The sequence below is a fragment of the Grampus griseus genome, assembly GCF_964374135.1.
Source record: "Grampus griseus genome assembly, chromosome: 18".
NCBI classification, from domain to species: domain Eukaryota; kingdom Metazoa; phylum Chordata; class Mammalia; order Artiodactyla; family Delphinidae; genus Grampus; species Grampus griseus.
Genome location: NC_139012.1, coordinates 15,292,820 through 15,304,412, shown reverse-complemented (window position 1 = coordinate 15,304,412; position 11,593 = coordinate 15,292,820). Strand labels below are relative to the sequence as shown.

Here is an 11,593-nt window from a genome sequence, read left to right as displayed (position 1 = left end):
AACTTTATATTACATAAAGCCAAAATGAAACTAAATACATGTTAGCCAACTTCATTCACAAACATTAGTCAAAATATATACATTTAAAAAGAAAAAAAGCTACAATTGAGGTTCTTTTCTCTAAAATGTGTTTTATCATAATTTGCAAATGAATTGCAGGTGATCTAAAAAATAAGCTAGTTAGGGAGGGAACTCCAAAACACATTTAAACGGTTTGAGTTGGAGAAATGCTAGCTGAAACAGAGAGGCATCTGTCAAAACAATTCTGGTTTTTGTTTTGTTTTGCTAAATAATAAATATATAACTGCCACTCAGACAAAAAAAGTCTGATTTAATCTTAGATAAAATTGCGGTTCTGAAATAGTCCCGCAATTTTTAAAAGTTAACTTTGACATTTGTTCAAAATGTTTTAGAGTCTAAAACCGACTCAGATTTAGGGCAACGCAAATAACACATTTTCAGACTTAATGTTTTCAAGGACATATACACATTTACAATCTTAAAGTGAAACTCAAGTCATAAGGGGAAAATAGGAATAATGCCTTTTCTCTTTCTGTGTAAACTGTGTCAAAAATCCAAGCGAGTGGACTCAGGGAGACTTCTAGCGGTTTTTTGTTTGTTTGTTTGTTTTTTAAGGGAGAAAATCCAATTGACAACTTTTCATCTCACACATATTTCTTGTTTGCCGTCCTTGCTCTCGAGAAAGAGCTCTTGCTCTGATTTGCATATGCTATGATAAACAAAAGAAACCGTGATCATCTCACACACAAAAGGCCAGATTCGAGCCGGTCACTGGTCAAGAATGGATCCGGCCTGGGGGTTCTGCTTGAGAGAACAGAGATTTTGCAAAGTTCAAATGGTACAAATAGGGAGCAAGGCTGTTCAGAGCCATCCCGCTCCGAGAAACTAATGACACAGATCAGCTTTTCCCTTGTGCCAACCATTTCAGACCCAACATTTGAACAGAGTGCATGCAACAGCGACCAGGAGAAAAGAATAATAACAATAAAAGAAAGATAATGGGAAACAAAAACAAAACCGACAATAAACTTCCAACAAAGAAAGCTGGAAAGCCCAACATATCAAAAAGTTACTCCACCACCTCTGTGGGCCATAACGCAACAGGTTCCGAAGTGCAAGGCAAACATCAACTGCTGCGAGATACAACTGCCCTCTTTAAAGTTGTCTGCCGGGGTGCAGGTCTGAAATGACCCTGTGAATTCACACGCACACTCGCCCGCGCACTCGCGCGCTCGGCCACTCGCGCCCCGACTGGCCTCTCTGCCTCCGCCTGGCACCTATACATCTTATGTACATACAAACCGGGGCCCCCGTCGCGGGAGGGCGCTCGGGGAGGCCGCAGAGCTCGTACCTATACATATGTACACGTGTGCACACCGGTCCTCGCGAGGCGGCCCCGCGGGGTCATAGCGCGGCGGCGTAGGCCGCGGGGTAGGGGTCCAGTTGAGGCTTGCCCATGCCGGGCAGTAGGATGTAGGCGAGCGGCGGCTGCAACCCGGGGCTGGGCCACGCGCTGCAGTTGCACGGGATCATATAGCCCGGGTTGCCCGGGCTGGGGTGCGAGTGCGTGTGCCCCCCGGCGGCCGCGGCCGCTGCTGCAGCCGCCGCCGCCGCGCCGTGGAAGGCGCCCGCGCCCGCGGTCGGGTAGCCCAGCGACGACGCGTACGGGAGGCCGGACGAGGAGGACGAGATCTCTGCCATCTTGGAGCCCAGGTCGAGCAGCGAGTAGGGGCTGCCGGCGGCGGCAGCGGCGGCGGCTGCGGCGGCGGCGGCGGCCGACTGCGGGAAGAAGACGCGGGCGGCAGCCGCGGCGGCGGCGGCGGCCGCCTTCTCGGGGTTGGCGAGCAGCGACTCGGGCACCAGGCCGCCACCCGCGCCCGCGTGCAGCCCGGCGCCCGCCTTGAGTGCCGGGTGCTCGGCGTCGGTCACGCCGCCCAGGCCGTAGGGCACAGGGAAGGCGAACTTGTCTTTCTTGAGCAGCGTCTTGGGCTTGCGCCTCGGCCGGTACTTGTAGTCTGGGTGCTCCTTCATGTGCATGGCGCGCAGGCGCTTCGCCTCGTCGATGAACGGCCGCTTCTCCGATTCGGTGAGCAGCTTCCACTCGGCGCCCAGGCGCTTGCTGATCTCCGAGTTGTGCATCTTGGGGTTCTCCTGGGCCATCTTGCGCCGCTGAGCCCGCGACCAGACCATGAAGGCATTCATGGGCCGCTTGACGTGGTCCACCGGCTTGGACATGCTCTCGCCGTGCCGCGGCTGCAGCCCGCCGCCGCCGCCGCCCGCGCCGTCGCTGTCGGCCCGGAGGAAATCAATGTTGGCCGTCCGCGGGGACCCTATCGGCCCGCCGCGCTCGCCGCGCCCCACTTCGCACCCCGGCGTCGCTCCCGCCCGGGAGGAGGGGGCCGGGGGACCAGCCCCGGGCCGCGCCGCTCCCCTGGCCGCCCTGCTCTCTCCGGCCAGGCGCTCGGGAAAATCCTCTCCGGGGCGCGATAACTTCTCGGCGGTGTCCCCACCCCACGGGGGCAGTCTGCCCTTTGCTTTCTTTTTGTCCTTCCTCTCCAGTTGCGTTCGCTCGCGAACTCCCCGCAGGTAGCCGCCACCGGGCAGCGCTCTCCCCGTCCTCGGTCTTTTCTCTGTTAAAGGCACAGCAGCCGGGAAACTTGCGTCGCGGAGGCTCCACCAGGTTGAGCAGAGGAGTCAGCCGCCGCGCGCTGCCAAGTGCCAAAGGGGGCTCTCGGCGGCTGGAGTGTTTGGGTTCTCCTCGGTGACTTTCTCATTTGACAGTAGCAGATGGGGGTGGGGGGAGGAGGGGAGGTGGCCCCGGAGGAGGAAGAGGAGGGGGGAGACGGAGGAGGGTCCGGGCGCACCAAGGGAACGCAGAGCGCAGCAATGGATATAAATACAAATACTGCAGCACCAGCCGGTCTTCCTCACTCGGGGCAGGCAGGGCGCGCTGACGGGAACCCCCCTAATGAGCTGGGGTTTTGCGGGGAGACCTGCCTCGTGGGTCTTCCTCTCCGGCTGCCGGTCGGGGAAGGAGGTTGGATGAGGCTTGAGCGAGCCTAGGATCTCCGGGCCTCAAAGGAAATCCTCGGGGCTCGCCGAAGCGCCGCGTCTCGCTGTCCCTCGAGCCATGCCGGCTCCGCTCGCTCCAAGCCCCTCCTGGCTCTCCGGCCGACTCGGGCTCCCGGAGCGCACCGGGCGTGGAGCGCGGCCCGGCTTCCGGGCAGCGCGGCGGGCCCAGCACCGGCCGCGTCCCCTCCTCGGTCCTCTGGGCCTCCGCCCGGGACTTGCAACTAACTTCGCCCAAGTTTCCTGCGCCGGCACCGCGGCGCCCCTCTCGGCGCGCTCGCCTCGGGGCGTGCGCCCGCGTGTGCTCCGCGCCCGGGGCCCCTCTCTCCTGGCTTCCCCGGCGAGAGCCTAGGAGGCGGAGGTGCGGGGTGGGGGAGGGATTTAAGGAAGACGCGCCATCACCTCAGTTCGCAGGTCCGCGCTGGGGCTGCTCCCGATTCCCGCAGTCCCGCAGCACAGGGGGCCCCTCCGCGGCCCAGGCCGCCAGTCCGCCGCTCCCGAGGCGACAGGCGCCCTGTGCACGGGCTCAGGTGAGTGTCGCTACCTGCGTGTGCACGCGCCCGGAGCCGGCGCTGGGTGTGCATGTCCAGCCGCGGCTGAGTGTGTGTATATCTGGGGCCACGAGGAGGAGGTGGAGCCCAGGACTCCAGGAGGGAGGAGGGCCCCGCGGAGCCTCCTTCCGCTCCCACACCCCCAGGACCGCGAATTAAACAGGATCCCCTCCGCCCCCCTCACACTCCTCCTCCCACCCCTTTTCACTTGAGAGCAGGTTTAGGCGAGTGGAGAGTCCGGAGCGCGCCGCCGAGTTTGCGCACTGTTTGGCGTTGGCAACCCCCTAGCGTCATCCCGGCTACCCTGGCCGGCCGGAGCAGCTGTGGGAGCCTCTGCCAGGACGAAGGAGGCGCGCACGGGGAGGGGAGCCTCACGAGCTTCGGAGGAAGAGGGGACCCACCCTAAAAAACGCTGGAGACTTTTCCTAGCAAGAAAGGGCTCCTTTTCCTTGGAGGTCCAGAGGTTGCTTGCAGCAGATGCTTCCCGAATTTTCTTGCACTGGTGATGCATCCAGTCAGAGGCAGTGGAGTGAAAAATAACTGAGGAGGGACCGAGCGTGCTCTTGGCAACCCTTTCGAAAAGGACCTAGCCCAGGCATCCTTGGCCGACTATTCCGATCTTTTAAAATTCTGGGGGTTTGTTTTGTTTCTATTCTAGTCGTCAGTCATCCATATGCTGATCTCTTTAAGGTACAGTTAACTCACAGTATCTCACTTAAATGCACGGATAGGGTGAGGTGTTCAAAATCAGTAAGAAGTATAAAACGTTTCTCTGAAAGACAAAAGTGAAACATACTAATCACTCTACATTGGAATCTTTTTATGCTGTTAAGCACAATTTTCTTCAGTAAGAGCAGCTTTTTTCTTTATATGTGACATAATGCAAAAATCAAGCAGCGTGATTTTGTTTGCGTATTTTCCGGACTTCTTGGTGTGCTGCAGCTCACTTATAACATGATCAGTCTGGGGATTTCATTCACCAGTTGGCCTGCCCTTCAGGGAGAACTTGCTTGCCTTCTTTCTTTGGCAGTTTGGATTTGACCTAGCCATGTGGTGTGTACAAGTGGGAAGTTCTATAATCAATTAACTCTTTAAGCCTTCCCAGCAATTCATGTTCAATTCATACACAGACACATATGCAGACACAAAGTACTGATTGAACTTAAATAAAAAGTTTGTAGGCCGTGAATTTTAGTTTAAAGTTAAGTTCGTTTTATTGCTCATTTTAATAAAAGAATAGTGATTGTTGCTGGTTTTTTTTTTTAGCTGCCGTGAGGACATATAGAAATGCAAATCAGCAGTGAAATGTATGGGAATGGCTATCTTTCTTAAGATACCACACTGCAAATGTTTACTTTGTATCAGCCCTTGTATTGCTAAAACAATTGGACTGATTTCTTTAGAACCATATTCCTTTACAGGCTCTGTAAAAACACTCTGCTGCTCACAGACTCTGGGTGGAGCAACGTTAAAACCCTAGCAGGTGCAATCACATGGACTAGAATATTAAATATACTGTTTTGTGATGATAAACTAGAAAAGTATCATCCCTGAGCTTTTAACCTACTAACTCGTATGATAGGTTTGACACAAAAATATTACACACTGTCATACAAAGAACATGTGTATAAGGATGCAAGTTATGAAAACTGTTATTCATTAAAAACATTGTGAATAAAGTTGAGTCTAATCCCCCAAATTACTTTGATATATACAAAAGGATAAGGATTGAGAAAAACTTCTATATTGGTGAGTTAAATTATTACGCATTCTTTTCAAATTTAAGTTTAAAAATCAGTTGCAATAAATTATTACCATGAAAAGAAATGTTTGCATATGTGATTGAAATGTATGCTTGTATGTGCAATATCTTATAAAAATAAAGTGCGTAAGCTTCCTGGGATATAGTTTCATAAATTGTGCAGTATCGCCTGTTTAGGGTTATTAAATGAACCAAATCTGAAAGTTCTTAAGTCCATGAATGTTGAACTGTGGGGGGAAAAGGTATTCCCATACCTAAGAAGAAAACGGCTGTTTGCGTGCTTGTTGGTTCTTCACCAAAGGAAACTTCAAAATAGAAGAGATTTGGTTTTTAATTTTGGTTTTTGGGGGATCAGTATTCTTGGCCTACAGCCTTCCCGTCCAGGGAGAGACCTTCACAATGAGCCCTGCGTGAAGGGAAGGCAGCAAAGCATGGCTGTTATTAACCAACCTTCACACCTCTTGCCCAAATCTGGTTGAGCCTTTCACCAAGTAAGTTTCCTTGCCGTTCTCTTTCTTATATACTGAAATGACAGTTCAATTTTAGTGTCCACAGACCTTATGTTTGAATTGATAGAATGTTATCTATTTGTTCTTGTACATTTTGACCTAAAAGTGAAAAAATACCAAGATTTAGGAGAGAGAGTAGTCTGTGTGAGTGAAGAGTGAAGGAAAAATAAATTGAAAGAGAATTAGAAGTTCTATGGGCTTTATATTCCCAACTCAATTGCGAGTACCCAAAGAACAGTGGACCTCGATCAGTGGAGTCTGTGCGGGCTCTGTATTTGCCTTGTGGCCAAGGAATACCCGTGATCACAAATACATCTAATCAGAAACAGAGAGGCAGACACTCGCTCAGAAAAAGTTTGGGGGTCTGTGTAAAGTCAGTTTCTTCTTTTCCCCTTAGGTCCTCCCTGTAAATGGTCTTTTTTCAATTCTAAAACTTTCACTAGGAGGCAGCAATGAGGCTGTTGGGGGAATTTTAAAAAATACCTTGGCAACACCAGACTGACCGGCTTTCTTCTTCTTTCTCTTTCTCTTCCATAAAAGAGGGGAGAATATTTGGATCCCAACAGAAGACAAGGGATCAGAGTGAACTAAATCATTTTCCTCCATCCATTCCATCTCCGTTTTCTCGCTGGATCTTCACCCAGATGGCTCATTGTCACATGTTTCTAGAACCATGGAGGTGAAACCACAGCAAAGAAAGGAAACCAGTGGGGTACTGAGAAGTGACCAAGTGGAAGTGACAGGGTGGGAGAGGTGATGCCTTCAAAGTGCAGGGGCCAAGTCGTGGCACCTGAAGCACTGGGAACAGACAGCTGCAGTTAGAGAGCTTTGGGCTCCTGGTCTTAAGCGAGTGCACGGAAAGAATTCGTAAGCTTTCAGACCTGCCTAGAAAAGTAATACAGCCTGTTTGTCCTGTTAAGGAGGAAATGAGCAAACTGACAAAAGCCGGTCTCAGGCTTTTGTCACAGTTCCTACTAATCCTACTCCTAGTAGGATTAGTTCCTACAACTAGTTCCCTAGTTGTACTCCAGCCTCCATAAGGGGAAAAGATCCCAAACACGTGGTCCACATAAAGCCCGAGAGATGAGGAATTAGGTCAGGCAGTCCTGGTTAGAGTGAATGGCTGCAAGTGTGGCCCTTGACTGGTTACTACTAAATTTTCATCCTTGTGAGATTCCTGTCCCTTTATTCTCACTGCTCCTGCCATACTGGGAAGCTGGGTCTATACAGATTAATTATGAGAATGCCTTTCTTCATTCCTCCTTAACAGTACTCACTCAGGCTGGCATTTTCTAAAAGAGCTTTACCTAGATGACAGAGCAAGAAATACAAAATAAAAAACAGCTCCCTTTCACCCCATCCTTCCCTCCCCACCTCACCCCCACCCCCAAATTAAACACCGAAGGGAAAAAAGACAATACAAATAATCCAAGACAGACAGCTTCACAAAGTACTGATTTCAGATCCTGAGAATCCTATATAAGCAATGGAGGGATTGACTTTTCTCTAGGATAAGTGCTTTTTGTAAGTGGGAGAGAGCTATCCGTGAGCAAAACCAGAAATGAATGAGGAGGTCTGGCTGTCCTTTCCAGCTTCCAGATTGCTCTGGCCTGTGTGCTACTCCCTCCCAGATTCAGTTTCCTATCTAAGGATGAGTCTGCTTGGTTGAGCAGTTTGATTATAACTATCATTTATTGAGTTCCTGAGTTACTATCCCTTTTACATACACTATCTTATTTAATTTTTAGGAAAATCCTAGGAGGTAAGTGTTACCTCAGTTTGCAATTGGGGAACAGAGCCTTAGAGCTGGTGAATAAGCAACTCACCCAAAGTCACACAACCATAAGTGGAAGAAATGGGGTCTGAGCTAAGCTGATGCTCTTCACCACCACCACTCTGAGTCCCAGTTGAAGGCTCAGCTCCTTCCTGGCTCAGATTCTCAGTTCCACCTACTTCCTCAAGCCTTCTGTGACTCACTCAGTGCTGTGCTGCCTGTGCGAGGGAGGAGTGCGCAATGGTAATCTCTTCACTAATGCATTCCAAGCCCGTAACAACAGCACCCCTACGTCCAGTTCTGGTGTCTGGCAGCCAGGCTCCCCCTGGCCCCTGTGGTTGTCAGCACAGGTTTGGTCTCAGCTGTAACTCACTATCCCTCACTCCCCGGCTTCCCACTGCAAACACTGAACAATTGCCGGTGCCAAACAGAACCCAATCTCTACCTTTTTTCTGATAGCCAAGGGCTGCTAAAAGGGAACCTTATGACAATGATATCTAATCTCAGTCTGTATGTTCCCCTAACCCTGGTTGTCCAACCCACTCTCTCTCCTTCCCTCTTTCCTTCCCTCCCTCACCCCTCTCTTTCTACCTTTCTTTTGTAAGATCCAAGTACACAGAATTGTTTTAATCACAATTCCTGGTGCATGATACACTCTCATAACTGCTCCATCAGTGACTTCCTTCCTTCCTTCCTCCCTCCCTCTCTCTCTTTCTTTCTTTCATCATGTAATAAATACCTATGAATCTACCATCCAAAATAAAATCTGCTGGTAAACCTATATTAAATCAAATCCTTTCCCCAGAAAACTCTACACTTGCCTTCCCTAACCCAATGTAACAATTTTCATTCCCTTGATCTTTAAATTTAGCTATATAACTTTTCTCATCTATGTGTATCCTTTAAATGTATGTTTTTCCTTTTGTTTTAACTTTAAATGTTATTATAAGTTAAACTTTTGTATGTCATCTTTATTGATTAACTTTTTTCGTTTAATTATGTTGTTTGGATTCAGTGTTACTGCATGTCACTGAGTGTATTCATCTGCTGTGTAATCTTTAATTGTTGCAAATATACCACAGTGTATTTGCTTAGACTCCCCTGCTGATGAGCATGGGGGTTGTTTCCAGTTTTTAACCATGTGTACTTGCTGCTATAGGCATTCTTGTTCACGTCTACTGTTGTATACATGCAAGATATTTTACAAGCAAAAAACGATAAAAATGGGAAACTCACTTAGTACTGTACCCTTTTCCCAAGTGTGTTCCCTTGTGTTTCTGTTTGCTTTTGGTTTTTCTGCAGGCGTTCAGAGAGGTTTCTTAAAGAAATATTTGTCCAAAGTTTATGGTTCTTATCTAAGGGAAGATTGGTCATATAGGAGCGATTTCTCCAATTCCAGAATCCATCTGAAATTGATTTCTGTGTGTTGTACAAAAGTTGATTTCTTTCCCTATGGACACTCAATTTTCTAAAACCATTCATTGTAAAGACTGCTTTTTTATACTGCTCACTAGTGCTCCCTTTGCCCTATGAGGTGAGTTGGGTTTCTGAGCTCTCTACTTTGCTTCATATTTTTCAATTTTTGCACTATCCTAATTCTGGCAGAGCAAGTACTTTCAGTTTCTTCTTATTCAAAAGCATCGTGGCTATTCTCGGCCTTTGCATTTCCATATAAACTGTAGAAAAGATGGTCAGGTTCTAAATATTCTTTAAAAACCCAAATATTTTTAATTTTTTATTAAAAAATGTAAATTGAGGTATAATTGACATATAACATTGTATTATAATGGGAGGGAGGGTCTCCAAACTCTTTTCAGATGAAAACATAATGATTTGATACTTGTATATATTGTGGAACGATCACTATAATAAGTCAAGTTAACATTCGTCACAGAATATAGTTCTAAAATTTTTGTTCTTGTGATGAGAACTTTTAAGATTTACTAAAAGCCAAATATTTTTTGTTTGTTTGTTTGTTTGTTTTGTGGTACGCGGGCCTCTCACTGTTGCGGCCTGTCCCGTTGCGGAGCACAGGCTCCGGACGTGCAGGCTCAGCGGCCACGGCTCACGGGCCCAGCCACGAACCCACGTCCCCTGCATCGGCAGGCGGACTCTCAACCACTGCGCCACCAGGGAAGCCCCTAAAAGCCAAATATTTTTAAAAAGGCTTTTAATTAAGATTGTTATGAATCTCTAGGTTGATTTAGGGAGAACTGACATCTTTACAAATTTAGCACTTCTGACCGATGAGCCTAGTATCCTTCAGGTAATTTTGTTATTCTTTAATTTCTCTGAGTAACATCTTACAATTTTCTGGTAGAATTTTTACTCATCTATTATTCCTAGGTTTTAAAAATTATCTTTTGATACTATATAAATAGTGTGTTTTTAAGGTTATAAGAAGATAATATCTTTTAAATAATTTTCTTTTTAAAAAATAATTTTATTTTCTGTTTGTTGCTGGTGTACAGAATACAATTGATTTTTGTGTATTGACTTTGCAAATGGCAACCTTGTGAAGCCATTTTTAATTCAAGTAACTTATTTGTAATTTACTTTGGATTTTATAAATACAAAATCATATCTGTGTATATTGAGAGTTTTCTTTCTTCCTTTCCAATTCTTATACGTACTATTTCTTTTTCTTACCTTTCTGCACTGTCTAGACTCTTCGGTTCATTGTTGAACGATAAGTTATAATAGTAGGTGTTCTTATCTTTTTCCTGACAAATGTATGGCATAGTGGGAGGGAGGGTCTCCAAACTCTTTTCAGAGAGTTTGGGGCTTCTTTTTTTTTTTTCTTTTAAGAATTTGATCTTTCTTTTTTTTAGTATTTATCTTATATTATTTAATTTTTAAGTTTATTTGGTTGAGCCAGGTCTTAGTTGCAGCAGGCGGGCTCTTTAGTTGCAGCTCGCTGGCTCCTTTAGTTGCAGCACATGTGCTCCTTAGTTGTGGCTGGCAGGCTCCTTAGTTGTGACATGCATGTGGGATCTAGTTCCCTGACCAGGGATTGAACCCAGGCCCACTGCATTGGGAGCACGGAGTCTTAACCACTGTGCCACCAGGGAAGTCCCAGAGCTTGGGTCTTTTAATGATCTAGTTCAGTGCTAGTCACACTGCCACCCAATCACACACATCTACACATTTTCCTGGAATTCTACTTGGTTATGCTTTTCTTAGTTTGGACAGTTACTTGACCAATCAAACCATCCAATCTTTCTCTAGAACAGGATCTCCATGTGCTTGGGTCCATGAACCCTGCATACTAGAGGAATAACTCCATTGGTATAAACTTCTCCGCCCTCTATTCCTTTATCAGACAAGCAGAGGTTTTTGCCAAGTATAGTTGCTTGCCACCTGCCGGGTTGCCGTGCTAGACTACTTGCCTCAACTTGTTTTTATGCCACTGTGCTATTTTGCATTCCTTGCATTAGGAAAACTGCAGCCTCTGTACCTGCACCACTAGGCGCTGGGTTGTGGGACCAATGTCCCCTAGTTTTTTGTGCCACCTACGGGGAGGGTGACTGCTTGGTCCAGCCTTAGCTCTCAGTGTGTCTAGGAGAGGCCACGCCCCCCCATCCCTCCACATAGTGCGTTCCTAAACGGGGACGTTTGCTTTACTTAGCAGCATAATGTTCCCTTTCCCTAGAGACAGGGTAAAATATCCCAGAAGCAAGCAAATGCGATAATTCCTTCTAATGTTTGAGACTTGAATGTGGTAAGAGGGCACAAGGTAGGAATCAGAAGCATTAAAGGATGGTGGTTTGTCTGATAGCAATCGGCATCCAATCATTCCAGCTGCCTGAAAAGTTGACTCATGACCTCAGTGGACTTATCGCCCCCTCTGGTATTTGTAGAGCCGAATTGTATTTTAATGCTTTGTTTGTGCACTAAAGTGTTTCTA

The 11,593-nt window shown here is 47.4% G+C and overlaps 1 protein-coding gene across 1 annotated transcript; it reads right to left on the bottom strand.

Annotated features, from left to right (window-relative positions):
* Positions 1-1,425: 1,425 nt before the first annotated feature.
* SOX21 (SRY-box transcription factor 21) lies at positions 1,426-2,256 on the bottom strand (the record flags this gene model as incomplete). The annotated part of the gene is made up of 1 exon (XM_082675655.1): positions 1,426-2,256. The coding sequence occupies one exon, from the start codon at positions 2,254-2,256 to the stop codon at positions 1,426-1,428; it is 831 nt and encodes a 276-aa protein (XP_082531781.1).
* Between the last annotated feature and the right edge of the window lie 9,337 nt (positions 2,257-11,593).